Raw genomic sequence first — 23796 nt, forward strand, 5'->3', positions numbered from 1 at the left:
TATATATATATATATAAATATGCCTGCATGTGTGCATATATAAACACATATAGTGTGTGTGCGTTCATGTGACTCTAGTCTCTAGTAAAACATTTGTTCAAACCATGCTTATTTATATAAAATACTGATTATTGTGGCCACAGTAAAAGAAAGCTAATCTCATGTAGGCTTTTCTTGTGGAGGAATACACAAGAATTTAATTGCATTTTTGTATCAAATCCCTCTATTAGTTCAAATGAATGCTGTGCATTTATTTATCCTCAAACTGATGTGGTTCCCTCACAGCATGGGAGTTGTAGTTCAGAGTGTTTCCAAAGCTTGGTGCCTTTGTAACTGCACAGATACTCCAAATACACACGTTTGACAGAGGGAGGGGGTCTTTCAATACAGATTTTTAATTTTTTTTAACAAACTCTTAGCTCCACTTAAATTCATTGAACTAATACATAAATATTCTCACTCACTCTCTGTATATATACACATGCATATACATATATATGCATATATATAATCATATATATACATATACATACAAACAGGAGAGCCAGAAATGTTGCCCTTTGCCCAGTACCTTGCAGTAAGTTTTTCTGGCTCGTTTTTCTGTTCCAGACAGAAATAACAAGACCTTTTCTCCACCACATTATTCCAAAAGGCACTGCTAAGTGCTAGACAGCACAGGCTGGTGCATAAACCAGCTGCGACAGTCCCTGCGCTCGCTCAGTAACAGGCAGCCTTTAACGCTTGTTTTGAGGGAGGAAAATGGTTTTGGTAGGTCTTGAGACCAATCAGTCTCCATCCTGGCAAAACGTTAAGGCTTGAGAACCTGAGCCTTGTGGCTTATCAGGTAGATTTACACAAATATCAACCTCACCGTGGGTGTATTTCAAAGTGTCACATAACTGTCTAGGAAAGTCCCCCAAAAAGTTACTCCAGTGCTGTCTCACAAGATGACATTCCCAGTCTAGCAGGGAAATTTTAACAGCAGCAACTACTTTTATTTCAAAATATCAAATCCTGGCTTTACTAGAACTAGAGTGAATTTTCTAGGGACTTGAAATCCAATACGTAGAAAAGTATTCTGCTTGCTTCCTGCTGCCCAAAAAATATGTCTTGTGTCACACACAGATTAGAAACTGTGTGATGAGACATTCAAAACTCTATCAGACAAACCCAGCGTAGGCTGTGAAGAACACGCTCCTCACATTCCCAGAAATAGTTCATGAAAATTTCACCATCAAGTGGAAACTGAGTTGTTTTCCAGCTCTAACATATGAATCTTCTACGGTTCTTGCATGAAATAGGAACTGTTTTCAATGGCCTCTCAGACCCCTTCTTTTACCATTGCTTTTTGTTTGTTGGTTTGTTTTGCTGTTTGTTTTTTTTTTTTAATTGGAAATCACAACCCTGGCAGCATTATGAACACAAACTTTTCTCACAATCAAGCGGAGTTTTCAGCTGACATCACCAAGACCTGCATTTTACCCCTTAGGTTTAACCATGTTTTGCAGAATGCCCAGCAAAATGGGATTTTCCACACACCCAAGACATTTGAATACCCCCTGTACAGGCAACAGTAAGAAAGGATTTAGACTTGGAGACACTTACATATCCCATATGCTACTTAACATGTTTTAAAATTCCAAGGAATAAAATACTCTTTGTTCTTGTCGCTACAGCAGGGTAATGTCTGAAAAGGGCACATTTATTTACTCTGGGCTATTATTTCCTACAGACAAAATTTGATTTCTGAAGTATTTTACCAGTCTTTATTGCTACTTTTGGATAAAATACTTGTGAAGGAAGAATCAGTATGTTTCAAAATTAAAACCTGTACCTGTTTCAAAACAAATAAGTATGCATGTACAAATTATGGTTTGACTTCTTTTTCTTACATGTATCCTTTGCTTTCCAAGACAGCAGGTTCCCAGAGTTCCCTGGGTAAAGAAGTGTTTGTGGTCTACACACACACATGGCTTTAGCTTCACACAAACAAAACCTTTCCATTAAAAAGCAGACCCTCCCTAAATAATATGATCATAAAACAAGCCAAACCCAGAAGGAGATTGATCAAAGCCTAAGAAAACACATTGTCATTCCAAAACCCCTTTACTTTACCCACTACAAAATACCAAAGAAATACATACAGAACATTGACTTAATTAAACATTGTCATTTGCTGAATTTGATGCAATTTGTAGATAAGGACTTGTATGCCCAAAAGACTTTTCAGTTTTATCAGTCAATTAAAAAAATAAAAGAGAAGTATCTCTCTCCCCTACATCTTGTCCTGTAATTTCCTGGTATATTTCCCAGGCCAAGCGAGACAGCAAAGATCTGTGCTGTGGTACACAGTGTTCATCTGGATTTCTAAAACATCCCCTACGCACCTGTTATTGCCTCTGCTACAGTTCTTGTGACTTGTACCTTATTCTAAATGTATGTATGTGAAATATGCCGGTGTATATATAGACAGACACACATGCACACGCTGTACACACACAAGTACATACAGAAACATACATGAAATGTGTAAGATATGTGTGTAGATTGGTTTCATGGGGTTGCACTATGGAATCTTGTATTCCTTCAGAGATGTTACCCATTCTGCACCCCGCCTCCTGCGACTCCTAAGGTGCTAATACTGAGCACTTCTGAGAGTCAAGCCAAGAAAGCTGATTCAGGAATCAGTCTAAACTTCAAACCCATCATGGCACAAACTTGGCACTTCTGTCCTTTTGTCTCCTGTGCCAGCCTGGATCATCCCTAATATTCATGTTTCAGCCTGTGGTCAACACTAAGTTGCTTCAGTCAGTGAGAATGCAGGGCCATTCTCATCTCTGACACTAGAAAACTAGAATTAAATGTAGAAAAGATATCTTTTTGCCATTTCCTTTTAAGACAGTAAGTAGCCAGCTGAAAGAAAATGAAAGCAGCACATAGGACACTGCATACATCCATTGTTACAGAAGTCATCTCTGAGTTAGCCATGGAAGTCATTCACATCATTCCAGTTCTGATCTTATTGCATCATTCAATTCACCTTTATTGCTTCCAGTGAGTATCTTCATGACCCGTATTTGAACAGCAATTTGCTCAGTTTGTAAAAATTCAACTTTACAGCGGTCACTTGCTGTAGCTCACCATACACACATTAATTTTCTCTCATCCTATCTGTCTATTATGTGCTGAATGACAACTTTTATTCAAAAAGAAATTTGAGAAATAAAATATTACAGGCATTAATAAAACTTTGCAAAGAATGACATAATAGTCCCATAACCCTTTATTGAGTTGTAAATTAAGTGATCTTCAAACCTCTTATTACTGTAATAAAAAATCAAGTACTGTAAAATAACATTTAAGCTAGAGAAATTAGACTTTTAAATGAAGAAAATATCATTTTTCTTGACAGGTTGTAGTTGTTGGAGATTTTTTTTTTTCCTAGTCATTAAAGTCTGATAACGTCTAACAAGGATTTACAAGAAAAAACCCACCTATTTTATTTAAAAATAAACTTAGGTGATATCCAGTAACAAGTAGAAACTAAAGTTACTTTGAAAAGCATAACCAGACTAGAAACCACCAAGTGATCTGAAGGCTTGGGAACAGTTCACATAATTTCTCAGCATCACTCTGAGTCACCCGTCACGTGGAGCTTTTTCTCTCTTCCGACGCTCTTGTGGGGCTGACCTTGGTGAGTCTGGCCAGCAGGTGGCTTGGATCCTCTCCCAGGCATGTACAAACCCATGGGGTGAAGTTCCTTCACGCAGAAAACCATCAGTGCTGCAGTAGAAAATTAGTGGCTACATTTAAGTCATTATTTGAAGCCCTCAGAGCTTCTAGAGCATCTCCTCTGGAAAACCCCATTTCCATAAGTCGTGCGACCTGGAAAAGAAATGAAGAAATTGCTTTTCCACTGATCAAAGATCTATCTGGGACAGCGTGCTTCAAAATGTTGCCACAGAGATGACCGCCACTTAATTCAAAGCCAACTGCAGAAAATGCCACACCTGTATTTTCCTGGCTGATCCAGTTTTGAAAGAAGAGTAAAATCCAAAGTCTGGTACCACACATGACAACTACAGTCTGACCTGGGGCTTGCTGCTCTCAACAAGAGCATCTCAAGAAATCAAAAATGATCAAAACACAGAATCTGAGAGCAGATGAGAAAACCTATCCAGAATGAATCTTCAGCTCTTTTTTTTGAAAACATCTACTTTCTGCCAGAGGGCATAAAAAAAACCCTCAAAACTATTCATTCCAGGTATTGGAGTTTTTTTTAATAAACCTTAAAGTTAGTCCTAAAGTAGAGGCAGTACAATACTTAAATTGGTTTAGTAAAATTTTTGGGGGGTTTCTACATATACTCAAAAAAGCAGCTTTTTTGCCAAAAACTTCTGCAAAGCAAAAATCCATGACATCTGATGGTAGAATTACATGAAAAAGGACACATTAAGATAGTGATTTTGTTAAATCAATAACCATTTGACCAGCTCTCTGTATAATATCACGTACTTAACACCTAACCTTTGTGCTCTGTGTTAACAGATATTCAAAGCACCACGTGTGAAAAGGCAATGCATGCATAACCAAATTTAATTTATGGTTAAATACCAATTTAAAGTACATTTAAAATCTACAATCTCACTTTGGTATGACCAAAAGTCACAATATAACTCATTCACTTTTATAATTAATCTTCCAGAAGTGGAAAAACAAGATGTGGGAGGGCAGAGAATGGGATGTAAAAGCAACTGTGGCCACTGGCAGCATAAAGCATTTCTCATCCTGCTTCAAAGGGCCTTATGACCAGACACCACAGCTCCTGATCTGGGATGTCCTGGACTACAGAAGCTGTCAGAGAGCTACTGCAGGGAGCCTGCAGCAGCAGAGTGAAGCAGGAACACAGAAGAGGCTGTACACATCTCAGGAGGAATCTTCCTAGGGTGCAAAACCAATGCACAGCACTAGCACTGAAAGTATTTTTAAAAGAAAGTTGCCACCAAAAGCAGCTTTTCTTTCCTCTAAGACACCTCCAGAACTTTCAGTATTTTTAATCGTCTCTGCTTTGGTGACTTACTGAGAAGTGTGCAACTGCCAAGTTTGCCCAGAGGCGCAGATCCTCCTTTTCTTAATATAAATACACCCCCACAACACATTTGAGAACAGCTACCTTGGTTGTCAGAACATCAACCTTACAACCCAGTGCCACATTTTTTCACCTTCTTGTAGGGAGAGAAATGAATTGTTACTTTCAACACTTCTGCAACAATAGTTTAAGTCCAAACTTAATTTCATAACCTGAAACTCTTATTTTTCATCTAAGATTGTGCTTTTTTATGAGAAAAAGGGCAGGCAGTGGTATAAAAGCTAACCACAGAAACACACTACAGAAGTAAAGTTTTTACTGCAGTTCCCATGAATTCTAACTTTAAGAAATGGTGGCTGGAATTGCAACATTCCTATTTACAGAAATATTCATTGAGCATCACGGGGAATAGTAACAAGAAAAACCTCTTTTCATCTGAGAGTATTTTTACCACAGGAAATGAATCCAGCTCCAGGAAACAGAGTGTATAACTGGCAACAGTAACTAAAGGTGCTAAAACCTCACAAGAAATGCAGAGATTTTTGTACCAAAAGGATTGAAAATGCTCACAAATTTTAATGTGATGAACAGATGAAACCCTTGCATTTCTGCCATTTTGAGACAACTTGTGTCATTATTAGTACAGTCTTGAAAAACCAGCCAAAGGTGCTTTAATGACTTCTTTGCAGGTTACCAGAGAGTCTTACAAATGACAGCAATCAAGTCAAGCCCTACATTCTCAATGCATCAGGAAATGTAAGTGTATTTGCTTTTATAAATCTGGGCCTAAAATCCTTGGTAAGAATCCAGCATAAGTCAGACTAGAACTATTTCATTAGTTTTGGCCCAAAAATAGAAGTCCCCACAAGCAGAATTTGTCAATAAGTAAGCCAACCCAGCAGAGAAATCTTGTGGTCCATGCCATACTGGCGCTGAGTAGGCTTTCAGGACAGCCAAAACTAAGTTTCTGGTCTTTGTCTCAAAAGGTACATTTTAGTGTGGGGTTTTTATTTTTATTTTCTTTTTGTTTGTTAGTTAGGATTTTGTTGTTTGGGGTTTTTTTGTTTGCTTGCTTTTGGTTTGTTTTTTTGTTCAGTTTGGGTTTTTTTCCTTTCCAGATGTAGCCCAGGAGGTTTGTAGTCAAAAGAGCAGTTAAAAGTTTTGAACATTTTGAACATAACATCCAGTCAAAGCTAGAAATCAGTCAAAGCATAAATGAGCTCAGTTTAAACTGAAAATGACAGTGCTGCTACCAAGTGTTGACTTATCTCCTTATAAAAAAGGAAAAAAGGAAAGAAACCTTCTCTTTTTCAAGGGTAGCAGAGACCTTAAACTATAAAATGGCCAATACAGCTAACTGCAGGTAGGCTACAACCTGGAGAACTTGACTGCATGCAATAAATCCTGAATGCAGGAATAAGACTATTCTTAAATTTCTGAGTAAATAATCATCTCTTCTGAGAATAAAACTATCAACAAAAGTCTAGAAGTCTAAATCTATACTTGATAGAAAGGACATAAACTTCTCTGCAGCATCAATATAAGGAATCAGGTGACCACATTATTTAGGGAAATATCCAAGTGTTAGCCCAAATGTGTTTTGCAGTCCACAGCTGGCATAACTTTCTTATTTAAAAAAACCCCAAATGATGGAATTGGAAACTTAAGCTGGGGACTTCAGCAAAGATGATTTCTACAAGACAAATAATGACATTTATTTATCATTCTTGTTTCTTTGAAACATTTATTTTATCAGATTTGAATAGTTTCCACTACTGAAACCATCAACTTCTTTAAGTACAAAATACAAGCAGTAACACATAAAAGTAGAAACTCCCAAGTAGCTCTGTAACTCTGGTTAGTTGGATGGTAATGACAGTAGTGTCTCTGTATTACAACCATTAGCTTATATTCTAATTTTTGCTGCTATAGAAACCATTAAACTGTGTAAACAGATGATAAAAAATTAGTAGAGATTAATTCCTAACAATTTTAATGCAATTTTAAAATAGAAAGTGTTTACCTGCTCTTCAGAAACCTCAGTAGGTGGAGGTATGCCTTGTTCAGACGGGTGATGATCTTGATAATTCGCATTATGTCTATGACGTAAAGGAGGAAACAGTCTATTCCAGTTAATCATCCCACCCTGAAAGCAGACACCACTGTCAGTCTTTGCAAAAAGAACTACAAATATTTTAAACAAAAAGATCATCCGTATTACATAATATGAAAGCAGATGTTTAAATACTTTATTTTAAACAACAAAAACTGCTGTAGTCTCCTATGAAGCAAAAATTGGTAATTGCTTACTGTTTCACTAGTTAATTGAAGTAATCACTGCAAACTATGGAAAAGTGCTAACAGAAGGAGGAAAGGATGTTTCAGATCCATTGGGATATATCTGTTTTAGTACAGTGCTCGGTTTCTGAGGCTGAAAGACAGCTATCTTTACTAAGAGGGGTTTGCCTGGCAGGAGGTCCTGCAAGTACTTTACAAAATTGCTGCTGAAGCTAACGAGGGAAAAAAAAGGAGTACGAGAAATAAGAGAGGGGAAAAAGCAAAAGGGACTTTTCAGCACATCAGTAAAATCAAATCAGGAAAACCAGAATAAACCTTCAGGACACCTGGGACTTGCAGACCCTCCACATTTACCTAAATTCAGTGTATTAAATATTGTTGCAAAATATGGACACATTCCAGTGCCAAAACATCTTGTATCTGCATAATAATAATGCAAATGCACAGCAGTAACATAGATAAGGTGCAAATCACAGAACTGAAACTTCCTCTTAGCAATCAAGCTTCAATTCTTGTAATGATAAAACATTTGAAAGAAATAAAGAAATAAGAAATTTGGAACATAAAGAAGAAATACTAAAATACAAGCTTTATAATTGTCCAGAAATAATGAATTCTTATTTCAGTAGCTTAAACAGACATTTTGGAAAGGGTTTTGTATCACACAAAGCCCACCGATCCTGTGAGCAGGTAAGAGCAAACCCAAATCTCTCTTTTCTATAGTTTGTTGAAACATCTTTTGCCATCTATGCTGTCCTTTCCCTCCTCCCCTGCTCTTCCTGTTACTATGGAGAAGATCCCCCTCCCTTTCTGTATATATAGGACATGGCCTTCCTTCCTCTAGTTGCTCTATTTTAGTTCTATAACGTTGTTTCTCAGAAGGCCTTCCTCTTACGAGAGTTTTTTCTTTTCTTCTCTCAGAGTGCTCTTCCTGCCTTTATGTACCCTTAGAGCATTAAATCCCCTCTGCTCAATCAGATCAGCAACAGCTACATGTGCTCCTAGACCACAAAAAAAAATATTTAGCATTCCTGCCCTTTCCTTTGTTTCAGAGGAGACCCAACCAGCCCAGACACCATAGGGGGCAGTAAAATGGCACACTTAAAAAAGCATTTGAAGAGTCATGAGACTTGAAACATCAGCTTGAGAAATATTCTAGTCCCTTCTATACTAGAGTACATTTTTCCCTGTAAGGATGTGAAATAGCCAGAAGCCACGACCTGTTTTGAAGACATAGATTCCACTGTTAGTGAATTTGAATTAAAAAAAAAATGTGTCTACATTTCCATACACACTGTACGAAATATTTGCTTAACGTTCATGAGGTTTTGACCAAAGGATTCTGCGTAAGTCTCATGTTAGTCAAACAGCACAGTGTAATAAAAAAAAAACAAAAAACTGGTTTGGAGAGTAAGCCTAAGGAGAAAGAGGGATCTCAGATGTTCTACTGACACCACTGCACTACCTTGTGGTCTTGGGAAATCACGTCCTGTACTTCCCCACCTATAATTTCCCATAACTCAGAATTACGTTGAGTTTTAATTTGTGAACTTTGAATTTCTCACGGTCTGCTAAGCTCTACAGTTCAGTGAGAGCTCTGCACTAATGCTGCTTTACCTGTTTTTATTATTTAGAGACAACTTGAGGAGGAGAAAGTAACTCTGCACAAGTCATTCACACTGAATTGGTAAAAATACTAACAGGACTATGACACATTCCTTTGAAACACTGTAAGTCATACACAATAATGTATATAAAATATAAAATCTACAATATACATTATTTTACCTTTATCTCAGTGTATCTGGAGACCAAAATAAATTCCAGCAATGCCCTGAGCTTCAATATTGAGCTGCCTATTCCAGTTTGGTTTTGCATCCTCCCTGTCCTGTGCTCTCTCACCTAACACTACAGATAGACTTGTCAACTTCCTTACCTTAAGCTAACAATACAGTTTGCATTAAGATACACAGAATTCATTATTTTCAATAAGAACTGCAGTTTTCTTGCAAATATAACTATTTAGTTTTGAAGGTTTACAGCAGATAACAACTACAGATGTTGACTGAAGCATTCAGAAGAGTTTCACGTGAGGACCCCTTCCCAGATAAAAGAGACCACACAAATTAGATCAAAATAGAATACTTCAATTACCTTTGGAAACTGTAATAAACATAATTTATCAGTTCTTAACTATATTAATGAGAGGAAAATATCCAGCATTTGATGGTAGGTGAACACTGATGGTTAGGACTAGGTAAGGAGGATGCCTTAAACCTCTTACATCCAGAGCTAGGTTCCACAACTGACAGACCTGAGATATCTTGCACTGAGATTACCTCAGGCAATATTTTTCTTGGTCCTGATCTTTGGTGTTGGTAAGCAGCCGGTGCAGGTGTACTGCTGGAGAATGAGAAGCACTGAAAAATTCTAGACTATGATTCATAAAAATGCTGTGCACAATTTGGTGCCTGAGCCCTTTTCTCTGTTTACAGCTTGGTCTTTGACATGTCATCAGGAAAAAGATTTGACAAAAACACTGCTTCATTAATTATTTAACTAGAAGGGTGACAAGATAAGAAAGGCCTATAATCCTCCCTTTAATCCTATGCTGTGATTTTTTAGAAAGAGAAGTTTCCTTTGGTTTAGCAGCACAGACTGGGTGAATCAGTTGATGTTAAATTCTTTGTTACAGCCTGACAGGAGACAAACATACCAAGGAAGTAATTTTACTGGTCTCTAATAAATCACTGCTGGAAACGAATTAGGAGAACAACTGGTAATGTTGGAACTTCTGTTACAGGAAGACAACAAACTCGTCACAAGTTTAGATGACCAAAGAAAGAGATTTAAGAATGGATCTAAAGAAATGGAAAAACAGCAGCTCTTCATTACAGAAAAGGTTTTAAGGAAATGCCATATTGATGATTTACTCCTGGATAGCTGCCAAGGCTTTACGTACAGAACCTGCGCCTTCTGAGGTCACATCCTTGACTTTTTATTTGAGTTGCTGTTTTTTTCTTATAGTGGGGCCTGGGACAATTCTGTTTACAAGAAAGAAGTATCCTCCTTTCCTACAGAATAAGGAAGAAATATCTAGAGCTAGAAAACAGACTGTCTCTGTACAGACTACTAAAACCCTAGTTATGTGATTCCTTTTTCAGATAATCTCCTTCTTCTCTGTTTTGAAAAACAGCTCAACCTGTTTCCCACATACACAGCTGCCATGGCATATTTTGTAAAAGCACTTCTTATCCAAAGCTTGACAAATGAAAGTGTTGTATTATGGACAACTAAAGAATATCCAGTTATTTAGCTTTCAGATATGCACGTATTTTAATTAGATTAATTTCAAAAGAAGTGAAAGAAAGGCTTTATTAAAATCCTCTTTGTGATGCATGTGGTTAAGATATTTTGATAATGTTATCTCCTGTAGATGGTTAATGCCAACTTGTCATCTGCTTGCACAAACAGGAAGCACCTCCTGATGTGTCCACCATTTCTAACATAATAACCACAGAAAAAAAAAAAAGAAAAAAAAAAGAAAAAGGAAATTGCTTTGCATTTCACCTTTAAAGTTACATTTGTAAAATATTCCACTCTGTATAGAAGCCTTTACTTGATAAAGACATAAATATTGGCTTACTTTTTTTCATATAAAGCTTCATAAAAAAAATTACTGACAACAAGAAACACTGACTTGCTTTTCTGGCATAAATTTTTCAACAATGTGTTGACTCCAAAGTCCACATACTGATGATATAAAAAAAACCAACAACAACAAAAAAGCACAGCCTTGGATGACATGACATCTGCTGCCCTAAACATTGCATGAGAGAAAAATGTGAAATTTCCAGTACACTTACTAAAAATCTAGCTTGCCTCTTTTTGTGAAGATAAAATTCTTTCAGTTTATTTGGTTGTTTGGGGAGACTTTTTTTGTGTTTCGTTTTCCTCTTACTTTAGTAACTTCCCTCTTTTAAAAGGGGGTGGAAACATAATAGTATTAAATGTTTTAAGCATTGTTCTTAATGACAGAAAGAATTTTTCACCAAGTGAAGCACTCCAGCAATTTTTAACGATACTCTAATTTCCTGGAAATTTATCCTACAGACAAGTCTATTTAGCCAAAAGGCTCTGTCTCCAGCTCTTAGTTTCTGCATCCTGAACTTTGATGCCTGCATTGTCCCTGAGGAGCTCATGTGTCACACAAGTTCAGAAATCCACATGTGGTCTTTTCTGAAGCGTGATCAGCTATTTCCTTTGAAATCTAGAAGGAACACCTTAATCTGGCTTCTGAAGCTGCCTGAGAGACAATGGAAGGGGTTTCAGCACTGGCATGACACTGGAGGCGTCCAGTGTTCCAAATGAAGGCAGGTCCACCAGCTGAGCATGGAGTCTGTACTTGAGGAAGTAACTTCAGCTCTTTTTTAGACATTTTGCACAAAACAGTGTCAGTTTTAATCCTTACCCCATGGCTCTTTGGATGTGGACTGGTGATGTTGAACTGGTATTAAAACATGATGATTAGACAGATAATTCTTCACTAACCTCCTATGCAAAAACCTTTTCAAAGAGTAATAAGGAATAAGTAAAGACTGGAACCAAAGTGAGAAATCAGAGTTTTAAAATTGTTTTGATTTGACAAGCTGAGATAATAAACTCTTGGCACAAAGAAAACTCAAACCAGAATCCTCCAAAATACTACAAAAGCACAATCCCTAGTATATAAAAGACTAGTGTGTGATGACATAGTGAAAAAAACAGATCAGCATCCCATTCTGGGATGTGAAGATTCAAGTTCTTTCTTAGGCCGTAAATAGGATTAGTTTCCATTTATTAACATCTCAAAGTCAATATACAAGGTGTCATATGCAACACCTTGCACCTGTAGCACCTCTTAAGATATCAGTCCTGATTTCAGTTGGGATAGAGTTCATTTCTTCTCAGTAGCTGGTAGTGCTGTGTTTTGGATTCACTATAATGTTGGTAACACACTGATATTTTGGGGTTTGCTAAGCTGTATTTATTTTAAGTCAAGTACTATTTTTAGTGTGTCTCATGCTCTGTCACTGACGAGGTACACAAAAAAAGACTGGAAGGTTGCACAGCTGGGACAGAAGAAGTGAACTGGACAAAAGGACATTCCACACCAAAGAACACCATGCCCAGTATATAAACTGTGAGTTAACCAAAAGGAGGGCTGATCCACGTTGGGAATGGCGTCTGGCCTTTGTCAGCCGGTGGTGAGCAATTGTATTGTGCATCCCATGTTTGTGGGTTTTAAAAATTCATTATTATTACTACTACTACTACTATCTTTTACTTTGTTTCAATTGTTACACTGCTCTTCTCTCAACCTAGTTTTGATTCTCCTCACCACTCCACCAGGGTGGAAGGGGGAGGTGAAAGTGGCTTAGTGGTTCTTAGTTGCTAGCTGGGCTTAAAGCCACCACAGCAGCACATTAAGGAACAAGGGGTGGAACCAGCTCACAGTTGTTATGTGCAAGTATCAGAGTTCAAACCAGAAAACTTGAATATTCAGGAGGACCATGTACCATCTGAACCACAGGCTTCTTTTTTACTACATACTATGAAAAATGGCTCTCTAAAAGAAGAAATGGCCCATCAAGACTCTCAGTGCAGACTGGAAGGGCGATAGAAGCAGACCTGGAATCCAATAACTGACTGCCCCCAAAACAGATGCCTTATTTGCCCCATATTCATTAGAAATGAAGGGATAGGTACACTTAAAAAATCCCTGCCTTCTGTAAACAGGACTTGATCCAACAATAGTGAATTAAATACTCTGGGGTGATTTGTTATCGCTCTTCATAAGCTTTTTTATAAGAAATTACCTCTAGTTAAATTGCCAGAGAGAGGGAATATAGACCAATCACATAGGAGAAGAAAAATATTCTATTTCCCAAAAAATTTATTTGCTTTGAAATAAAACAGTGTTTTGCCTTAGAAAGTTGTCCAACCACTTCTTCTCTAGGGAAAATAATTACAAATATTAAACCAAATTCAAAGGCTATAGCTCAAAAACTGAGTCAAAACAAAAGAGAGTTTCATAATTCCAGTCCAAGTGAACAAAGGATTGTTCAATAGATGAGGAGGGTGCTACCACTGAGTAGGAGAAAGTCAATCTTGTGATTGTGACAGCTGGCTGTTAATGAACACACTTAGCTTATTCCAGCTGTACTACTGTCTGTTTGCTCTAGTTTCTGTCAGCTTGTGGAATTGACAACTTCCATAAAAAAGACAGAAATCTGAAGTTTCTGTGGTAGTCTGTAGAGGAAATAGTCATAAATTGTTCATATAATGATTCATATATTGTTCATATAATGTTCATAATTGTACCTGGATCAGTACTCTGGAAATTCAACATTTTTAATTTCACACCTAGAATCCATGAAAAAAGTTATATGGCAAAACAACCCAGAATGTCTAAATAGCAGTGGGTTATCAGTTGCTGCAAATACATTATCGAAATGAAACAGTTAAAAACCAGAGTTCAAGCATGCCAACATCAGTAGCATATGCAGTTTTTACACCCAATAAACTCTTGAAATATATCCAAGTTTATTTTCAACACAAAGAAAATAGTATTAAACAATTACAGAGAACAATCAAAGCTTGAAAATGCCAGAAGAGTGGAAAAAATCTAAGGATGAGTTTAAGACACACAGGTCTGAAGGAAAAAACAGTTTTCTCTACAATAATGGAAGCTGTTATTTCAAAATGTGTCCACACATGTACATTGGCATGCAGAGGAAGGGAAGAGTGATGGAATACTGAGTCTAAATTTAGCCACAGCGATTACTGCTGCAGCATATAAGCTTCATTCATGGGCTGAAATGAATCTGTAAATCACTCACTAGTTAACACAACTCTTTAAAAATATGAAGTCAAATCCTGTGCACACATATCCCATGAGTCCAGGCACAAAATCTTTTTTATCCTATTGGTAACCTACATATCACTGTCTTTGGAGTTCATGGAAGTGTTGCTAAAGGCAACACTATTCAAATATGTCACAAAACCCCAAAGAAGCCCTAGTAACACAGACTGATTGGAATAGAAACCTAATTAGAGAAAAGACTTGGTGTGACACTTGGTTGAAAGTCTCACCCATTTATTCAGGTAAAGCAGTCTGGTAGTTTCCTTTCTGACAATGATACATACATCCATGGAACAAAACAGACAAGCTACTTCCATCCAAAGTCCTGGCTGTGACAGCAAGGGGTTTTTGTGGACTTAGCAATGTAAAAAGGTTGCAGAAGGTCTTCATGGTTCAAAATACCTGTTTGAAGGACTTCTCGTTGGTACTCAAACTTGTGAAGTTATTCAAGAAGCCTTCATTGAAATGCCACCTCAGTACTAGTAGGAGAGCTAAAAAATATGCCTGGATCTAGTTCTTCACTTTGAAAAAGCAGAATTGGACTGTCTAGGAGTCTATTCACTGGGGGATTTCTTTTCTACCATCACAAATGAAGATAACATTCCTGAGGAAGAATTGAATTCTTGAGCCAGGAAAATCTTTGCTCCATTGATCTATTTTTTCCAAGGTCAGGACTTTATTGCTTAGATATAACCAGAAGGCAAATTACCAATCTAGTCTCACAGTCCTTAGCTGACAAAATATGAAACTTGCAAATTGCTCAGGATATGAGGCTCCCCATAATAATAAAGACACTCAGTGTGCCTACCCACAGAACATCTCTCCTGTGTCTCAGGAGAAAGACATCTAATGAATGAACAATTAGAGGAAGTCCCTTTGTTATAGAAGTCTGGTCTTTGCAAGCAGCAGAATCTCATATATGATGAAGATGAGATATACATATGGAGATACCATGTGGTATGAATCTAAGGAGAGTCTGGCCTCAGTGAAAATTAACAGCAGCTGGAAGAGAAGAATAAAAGGACAGGAGGGGAAAAGACAACATAAACTTGAAGTGGCCAATAGAGTAGAAAGAGAGGTAGTGAAATGAAGACTTTCATATATGGCTGTAGGCTTGTTACAGTCTGGAGCAACCTGGTGAAGCTCTTCCCTGATTCAAGACACTTAGGAGAAGCCAAGATGAAGGCAATACGATGTCTTTAACATGCTCAGCAAAAATGCTCTGCAGAAATAAAACCCATTTTTTAAGATGAAGGGACTGAGGCTGATACAGCATCCATCCTGAATGGGCACAGGGAGGAGTGCAACAACAAGCTGTATTTAGTGCCAACACAAGGTGCTTCCCACCTTCATGCAACCTTCCACTACCTTCCACATAACAGTCTGTAGTGAGATCAAAGTAGCCAATACCACCTATGCACAGAATCTTCCCTATCTATTCACAATTTGGCTCTCTGCCAGCCTCCTTCCACAATTCTCAATGGGAAGTGAAAGTCAAGTGGACTCCCTGATACCCACACTGGTGCACAGATGCAACAGTTGCTTCCCTTTTCCCACTAGGGTTTTATTTGGGTTACAGAAAGATAAACTTTAGAAAAATGCTGAAAAATAAGAGATTTAGAAATAGAAACATCAGGAGAGGAGAACCAAAATTTTTATCAATATTACATTATCAAAAGGATAAAATAGCAAATGATTACTGGGGGTCAGACATGATGGGAGAGAACTTCCCCCCAAGTGAAGGGTATTCCCACAAAGTATTTGCTCCATTTTATTTAGGAGCAAATATAAAGTATGGGGAAACAAGAGAGATGAAGGCAAAGAGGTGACGAAAATGCGGGAAGAAAATGGCACAGTGGGGAATGAAAATGTGACAGTGGTATGAAGGGGAACAGAAGATCAGATAATGGGAAAAAAAGAAAACCAGGACAAACTATTTACAAAATAGGATAGACAAAATAATGTGAAAGAAAAGAACTAAGAAAGCCAAGTTTTAAAAGCAGTAACAAATGGCAAGCTGCTATTTTTAGGGAATTAATACACATATCACACATTTTATTCTACTGCCTTTAAAGGTGAATGTACGCGATGCCAAGCAATTCATTTGGGACAAGATCATAATTTCTCAGCAATATGCACAGGAAGAAATAAAGAACACAGTTAAGATCTAGGAAGTTTTCTAGATGAACACTACCATGTGTTTAAGGGCTGTATCCACAGCAACTAGAAACCAACAGAAAACCAGTCACCATTTAACCACATTCCCCTGAGAAACTATCAACATTAACAGTTTCTAGCAACATACTCGTACACAGTGCTCACTGAATATTTAAGAGCTAAAATGAGGTACATCAAGTAATGAACTTGGTGGGTTTATTTTCAAATTCTACCACATACTCAATCTGCTCATTGAAGTAATGGGTATTTGACAACCCAGCACTCACACACGCAGTTCTGTGCTTCAGGTTCCTCCAGACCAGAAGATTACAGCTAGAAAAAGACTTGGAAAGGTAAAGCTCAAAGAATTGCCAGCAGAGGAATTCTAGGGTGATCGTTTATTGCTTTTTATTTTTTGTAGAAAGCATCCAAAGTGAATTCTGCTTTGGATAAAAGGGCTTAGGGAACAGCAGAGGAAAAAAATATTTTCATCTCAGTATCATAGACAAACGCTATAAACAAGTTTTGAGAAAGGCTTTTCCCCCCAGTTTCTTTCCCCTCTCTTTTTTTTTAATTTTAAATTTTAACTTTTTTATGTTGGTTTGCATAACCTGTCAGGCTCACGTTCTTCAGAATTTCTTGTGCAGACTCAAAGAATAAACTTACTACAAAAAGTATCTATTTTAGAGAGAAGCCTCACTTATGTGAGTCTGCCAGACAATTGAGCCCCATTAAAAGCACTGATCTTCTTCTATACTGCTACCAACATGCAAGGAAATGGCATTGTCTAATTTCTCAAACAGATGAACTGAAGAGTAAAGGAGTGGGAGGAATGAGCTGAACAAAATTATTGCACTATGGCATAGAGAAGAAAGTTAAAGTTCACTTCCCTCACCAAGCAAAGCGGAAAGTGTTGAAAGCGGAAAGAGAGAAAATGTTAATTTATCTCACCTATGGCACACTACCTACAGACAGCATATTGGGACTTCAGAAATCCACACAACATTTACCCAGAATATAATTTAAAGCCCTATCTGATGACTGACATGCACTTCACAGCTTTTATTATTTTCAATTTCACAAAAAACTGTCTAAGAAATTGATCTGCATTCTTTATAGCTTCACTCCCACAGGTAAAATTATCATCTAAATTCCTTTCATCTGTAGCATGATCTGTTCCACTCCACTGTCTTCAAATTACACCTTGCCAGATTTCAAAAGGCAAAAGAAATGCCCAAGTACAGCAATCTAGAAAATGGTTTTCAACTTTTTAAATATTATTTTGATATTGAAAATAATCTGTTCATCATTTTTACCGCTACAAAGCAACATTTGTGAGTGATGCTTTTTCTGATTTAGCTGATGACCAGTAAATTCTGTGAGTGAATCATTAAAAAACACCAGGTGGGTCAAAAGCTTTCATGACACACCTTTTCTGAAGAGTCTCTATGAAACATTCATACATTGATCCTATTGCCTTCTGATCACTGGTTTCACAGATTAGCACTAACAGTTAAATAAATGCTGCGCTCAAGTTAAAGGCTAAACATGAAGGTAACTTGAAAGTGTTTCAGCAACTTGTAAAGGGAAGCATCTTACTGATGTTCAAACAGTGCTCCTGCATTTTAGTCAAGCCCCTCCACCTTTTTAAAGAATTCTATTTGAAGTCAAACATGAAAAAGACATTTTTCCACTTTCATTGTTCATAGCCTAGGGAAAGGACAAGATGAGAAGAAAATGTTATCAACAGTTCTTTTATCATTTACCATTCTGAACTTATTTACCACTTTTTGTAATTAAAGATATATTAGAAAGACTGTCCTTCATAACTGGAAATAGCTTCTTCCTCATATCTGAAGAAACCTGGTTGCACTCTTCCCAGCTGCTTGTAGCCCAATTCATTTTGTATTACAATAACAATATTCAAGAACTGAGCAATTTCTAGTTCAGTTCTTATGTTAAAACTGATTAGTGTTTTAGATAGGAAAAGAGATAAGCAGATTAGAAGTTTCTGCTTGAGGAATAATTTCATCATATTGAAATGTTAAGGAAGCAAGAAAAACACAATGATATTATCAGGGACTAGAAACAAAGAGTCATATTCCAATTGCAGGCCAAAGCTTTATGCCATCACACCTCTAATTCTGGGAATGCTTTAAGGGTAACACAGCTATATCTATTTGCACTACACTACCCCAAACACAAGAAGAACTTGTGTGTCAGCACAGAGCTGTGTTTCAGGCAAAGAAAACTCAATGAAGACAATGAACACATCTAAGACAGAGGAACTGAGACACCACCTGCCTTGTTTTGCTGCCCTGCAACACCAAGTCTGAGAATATATTGCTGGTTTGTATGAAACAGAGAAAGTAAAAAGACTCTGCTATTCTGCTCATTAAGGAAATAAACCAAGAGGATTAAACATGGCAAACAGAAAGTTACTTGTGGTTTACCTCTGTAAGTTAGAGAATTTAATTTCTGCCCTTAAGAAACAACCTATACATCTACAAGTGTGTAAAAATTCATAAATATATATAAATACAAATTCCTTTCTATGGAAAGTAATTCCATAGAAAATTTTCAACCTCCCTGAAAAGGCTGCTAACCAGACAGATACTCAGAAGAGTGAGGAACATTTTGACTTCCTAACTTCACACAATGGCTTTCATTAAAGACCACCAAGAAGCAATCACTTTACCTTTCAGCCTCATTTTTTGTGACAGAATGCCAGGAGTACTGATATCCCCACAAGACTGACATTCTGTTCCCATCCTGTGAAGCAGTTTTAACATATAAAGCTATTATAAATCATTTAAATGGCTATCAGTAGTACAACAGTGTATGAAAGATTGATGGAGAAAAATTAAAAAAATACATTACTTTTAAGAAACGGGAAGAACGCAAGATCTACGAGCAAAAATAATGTATTTCTTATAACAATATAATCCTTAAAGAATGTATAGCAATACCTGCTGCTGCCTTTGCCGCCTCATTTGGGCAACCTGAGACATCATGATTTGACGATCCAGTAACTCCATTCTCTGCTGCCTCTGGATGTCAACTGTTGCTCCCATTCCCACTCGAACTTCATTTGTTGGTTCCGCAGATGAGAAGACTGGTTCAAGAGTCCAAGAAAATATCTTTGCTACCCATCTGGGTACACAAAGAATTCGATGAATTTTCAAGATACCGCTATTGTAGCAAATCCCAGAAATCTAAAATCAAAACCAAAATGTTAAAAAAACCCTGAAAATCAAAAAACTTAAATACACCACACATTTACTTTAAGCGGCAGTTAACAGTTGGCCCTTCTGATTTTTAAAGCACTTTTACTGTATTTACTCACAGTTCTCAGTCAAGAATCAGAGAACTAACAGGGGATTTCTTTACTTCCCTACAACTACAAATTATTGTTTTTTTAAATCTGTGTGGTGCATTACCTGTGACTCATAAAGTTGCTTGAGGTTTTTTGTTTGTTTCAGAATTTGAGCCTAAGCGAAGTGACCCTTTCTAAAACTGGTCAAAATTAAAATAAAATTTTAATTTCTAGTAAAAGAACTGGTCAGGGTATGCTGCATGCTGACCTGAGAAGATTAAGACTAATCTTGAGGATGCTAAGGCACTCTAAACACTCCTTCAAAAAAACCCAAACTCCCTTAAGGCTTCTGTCCCCACCACCTCTAGTGTCTAGTGTCCCCACCATCTCTTCTGTCCCCACTCTCCTTCTAATAAAATTAAAAGCAAACCAGCAGAATTGAAGTTAAATCTAAGACTATGCACACACTCATTCCAAAAGAAGTCCATCTACCCTACAGAATGGAAAAAAACATTTAAAAATCAATTCATTAAAAACTGTGATATTGAAAAAGCCAGTTTTTGTGAAGCCCTTCTCCTGTCCATAAGAAGAAACCACATTCCCTGTGTTTGTGCTTGCCTTGGGGCTTGATTTCATTTCAGATTCTGCAGGAGAAAGAGAAATCTGTCTGCCACATAAATTGATTTACAGTCATCACTCAGCCTTTTATTTGAATGCCATTGTGAAGCTGCAACACTTGAGCCCAAAGTGGTCCCATCTGCATTCTGCTTTATGCCACATTTCAGCATTTATGACTTTGTCTGTTTTCCACAAGAATTATGCTGTCACAGCACAGTGAAATGAACAGGAAAAGATCTGAACCTCAAAAAATCTGTAAACATACCCCAGAAATGAAATTATGCTAAAAGCAACGTAGAAACCCTGCATATGAAGTATTTATTTATTTGGGGCTATTTGTTGTATCTCACTGACATTTGTGTAAAGATACTAAATGCATTGCTGAGTATACCAAGGGAGACAGTATAGGAAAAAGGAACATTCTTTAGGAGGGGGCATATTTTTCAGATGATTAACAAGGTTATTGTTAAATATCCAATGAGGTAGTGAGACTTAGCAAAAACACATTCTACTTTTGGAAACAATGATTTTTGTTTTATTCTACTTTCATTTTATGACTCAGGGTTGGATGTAACACCAAGCATGGGCTGTCATTCTAAAATGAGAAAGAGCAGTTTTAAACTACTCTTAACCTCTTCAGTCTTTCAGTCATGCTATGAGAAAGGAGGTAAATGCTATAAAGGCCATAATCACATCAGAGTGAAGGCTGCCTTTAATAAAAATTTTCTTCTTCAAAGGAAGGTCTTAACTGGACAGGGCATTGTAACAAAAGTTTTCTCATGACCTCAGATATTCTTCCCTCAGCTCTAGTGAAACTGTTCCAGATGACTGCAAACTCATGACTAAAACCTGTGCACATCAACTGGAAACTAAGATACAGCTATAATCGCCAAAGAGTAAGAGGAAGAAAATTCACATCACTTCTGCAATTCACCTGGTTTTGGTATGTACTACTTGAGGTGTCTGCCTAGCCAGAAGGTCCTTCGGAAGCTAACACCCTGGTCCTGAGGGATAGGCCCCAGATAGGCCCCTCACTCAAGAAAACCTAGACTGCATAGTAACTGAGAAAGCAATTTTTGGGCAGTGAGAATTACTGAACTAGACTGCAAATATTAAGTACACATTTAATCTGATGTTTTCTTCAATGTAAAATGCACAAGCAGCACCAGAGCCTACAAATTATCTTCCTTCCTCCCAACTTGTTAGGTGTAGGTGTAGGTAGTACCATTAGGCTATGGAGCCAAGACCCCTCTTTTGTTCCAGGGATTCTGCACACCTGATTGTGTTAACTAAGCAGGGAAAGAAGTCCCGCTCAAAATACTTTGTCCAACGTCACACCAGCATTCCCTCACTTCTTTCAAATGTCCCTCCTAGATACTGATAGATCTCTGCTCTTTCTTACAACCTTTGAAAAGGTCTAATGTTTTCAAAAATCTTGAACGGGTACAAAAAGTCACAAGAACAAAGCACAGCAAGTGGTGATAGGAAAATCTACATCTTCCTGAATGTATGAGAAATCTTGACACATGTCTGAACACATAAACCACAAACATAATCATTATTTATCAAGTCAAGGTAGAAAAAAGAGTAATGAGATAACAGCAGCCTATCTTTGGTGTCAGTACTTTGGAACTTGTTTGTCTCAGAAGGGAAGGCGTACTGCAAGCACCAATTAGCAGCTGCATCAGTAAAAGCATTCTTGTATTTTTCTTAGCAGAGATGGGTGGGCATAGAATCATTTAGGCTGGAAAAGATCTTTAAGATCATCAAGTCTAATTGTTAACCCAGTACTGCCAAGTCCACCACATCCTTAAGTGCCACATCTACGTGTCTTTTAAACACCTATAGAGATGGTGACTCAACCTCTTTCTGCCCTCAGCAGCTTGTTCCAATGCTTGGTGAACCTTCTGGTGAGTAATTTTTCCTGATATTCAATCTAGACCTTCCCTGGCACAACTCAAAGGATATTTCCATTTATCTTACTTGGAAAAAGAGATTGACTCTCACCTCATCACAATCTCCTTTTAGGTAGTGGAGAGAGCAAGTCATTCCAGAGCACTCAATCAGAAGAAAAGGCTTTATAAGGCTAAAAGTTTGTGGACATGCTAAAATGAAGAGCTATTATATAGAAGTATAAGAAACTTCAAAACACTGCAGTCAGTTATAAAAAAAAATCAGCAAATTTCAACTAGTGAGGCCGAGATAACTATTTCCATATTTTCAATAAAGCCAGAATGAAGACACTTGTAGTTAAAAAAGGTCTTGTGATTCAGCCTGGCTCACTGTCATACTCTCATCTTAATGTCAAGTATTTCTAAAGAACTTCCTCTATAGCTGGTTCATATGCAGAACTTGATAGATATAATTTTAAAAAACATAAACTTTGACAAAGTATAAAGCAACTTTTTACACTGTTATTGTTAGTGACATTGAGTGAATCTCTAGTGTTTAAGAATGCAAAGCAACATTGTTTATTCAATGAAGATAAGATGATCTCATTATATTCCAACTTCAGCACTGTACATCTGATTAAAGGGCTACTTCCCCCAAACAGAGAAGCCACTGCATTTCAGCCTCCAAAAGTCACCACAAAAAGATGTTGTGGTTATGTTCACTCTGTTAAAATGGAGAATTTGTGTCTGGAAACATATGGTGCATCTTAATTTCTGTAAGTCACAGCATCATCCACCATATTGTATGTGGCACAACACTAAGAAGAGGAAATGGAGGATGCTGGAAACTCTCTGGCACACTGCAAAATAAAAGTGTGCTTATATATTTTCATAGCTTCATTCAAGCTTAACACTGTGGCTTACTACTGGTTCTACACATGAAGTTTCCCAACCTCCTCCTGCCCCACATAAAGCTTAACTCCCCCTCCCCTTCCCTCATGTCCTTCCAAAATTGTACATTTTTAAGAAAGAAGAAGTAGCTGTAGTTTCTCTGCACATTAGGTAAATCAAAGATGGAAACTCTCCAGTATCTTACATTGCAAAGACATATATGCTCCACAAGTAGCTGGAGTATTTAAAAGTTATATATTTAAATTCACTGTACTTGATTAACACCAAAAAAGGAAATCAAACAGAAAAAAAGCAGACAGACTGGTATAGAAAATGATGTTGCAAATTATTTTAACTAACAGAACTTGACATCAAATACTCAATTATTTTGTTCTGAAAAATGTAAATATATTCACCACATGTACTCAAGACTTGGCTATTTTCAGATAGCAACAAATGAAAAGTAAGTAATTTTCTTAAGGTGAAATGACATTTTTATACCTATTTTATCTGCTTGATCTTTAGTATGTTCTGAATTCTATACAAATAGAATCAAAACATCGGCTGAAGTTTGTGTCAGGATTCTGTATTTACCTTCATTAGAGAAAGCATTTATCAAACCAAGAGGGAT

General features: G+C 37.2%; 1 protein-coding gene across 3 annotated transcripts in view; it reads right to left on the reverse strand.

Moving 5' to 3' along the window:
- Nucleotides 1–359: 359 nt before the first annotated feature.
- UBAC2 (UBA domain containing 2) overlaps nt 360–23796 on the reverse strand; it is an 87643-nt gene continuing 64206 nt past the window's right edge. For all 3 annotated transcript variants that reach the window (XM_086880819.1, XM_023947918.2, XM_023947909.2), the window contains exons 7-9: nt 19418–19663; nt 7113–7235; nt 360–3885 (exon numbers count right to left, since the gene is read on the reverse strand). In XM_086880819.1, the coding sequence (XP_086736945.1) occupies nt 3778–3885; nt 7113–7235; nt 19418–19663 (477 nt within the window). In that variant the 3' untranslated portion in view covers nt 360–3777. The remainder of the gene's footprint in view (nt 3886–7112; nt 7236–19417; nt 19664–23796) is intronic.

Source organism: Cyanistes caeruleus, chromosome 3, assembly GCF_971803275.1.
Source record: "Cyanistes caeruleus chromosome 3, bCyaCae1.hap1.1, whole genome shotgun sequence".
Classification (NCBI taxonomy): Eukaryota; Metazoa; Chordata; class Aves; order Passeriformes; family Paridae; genus Cyanistes; species Cyanistes caeruleus.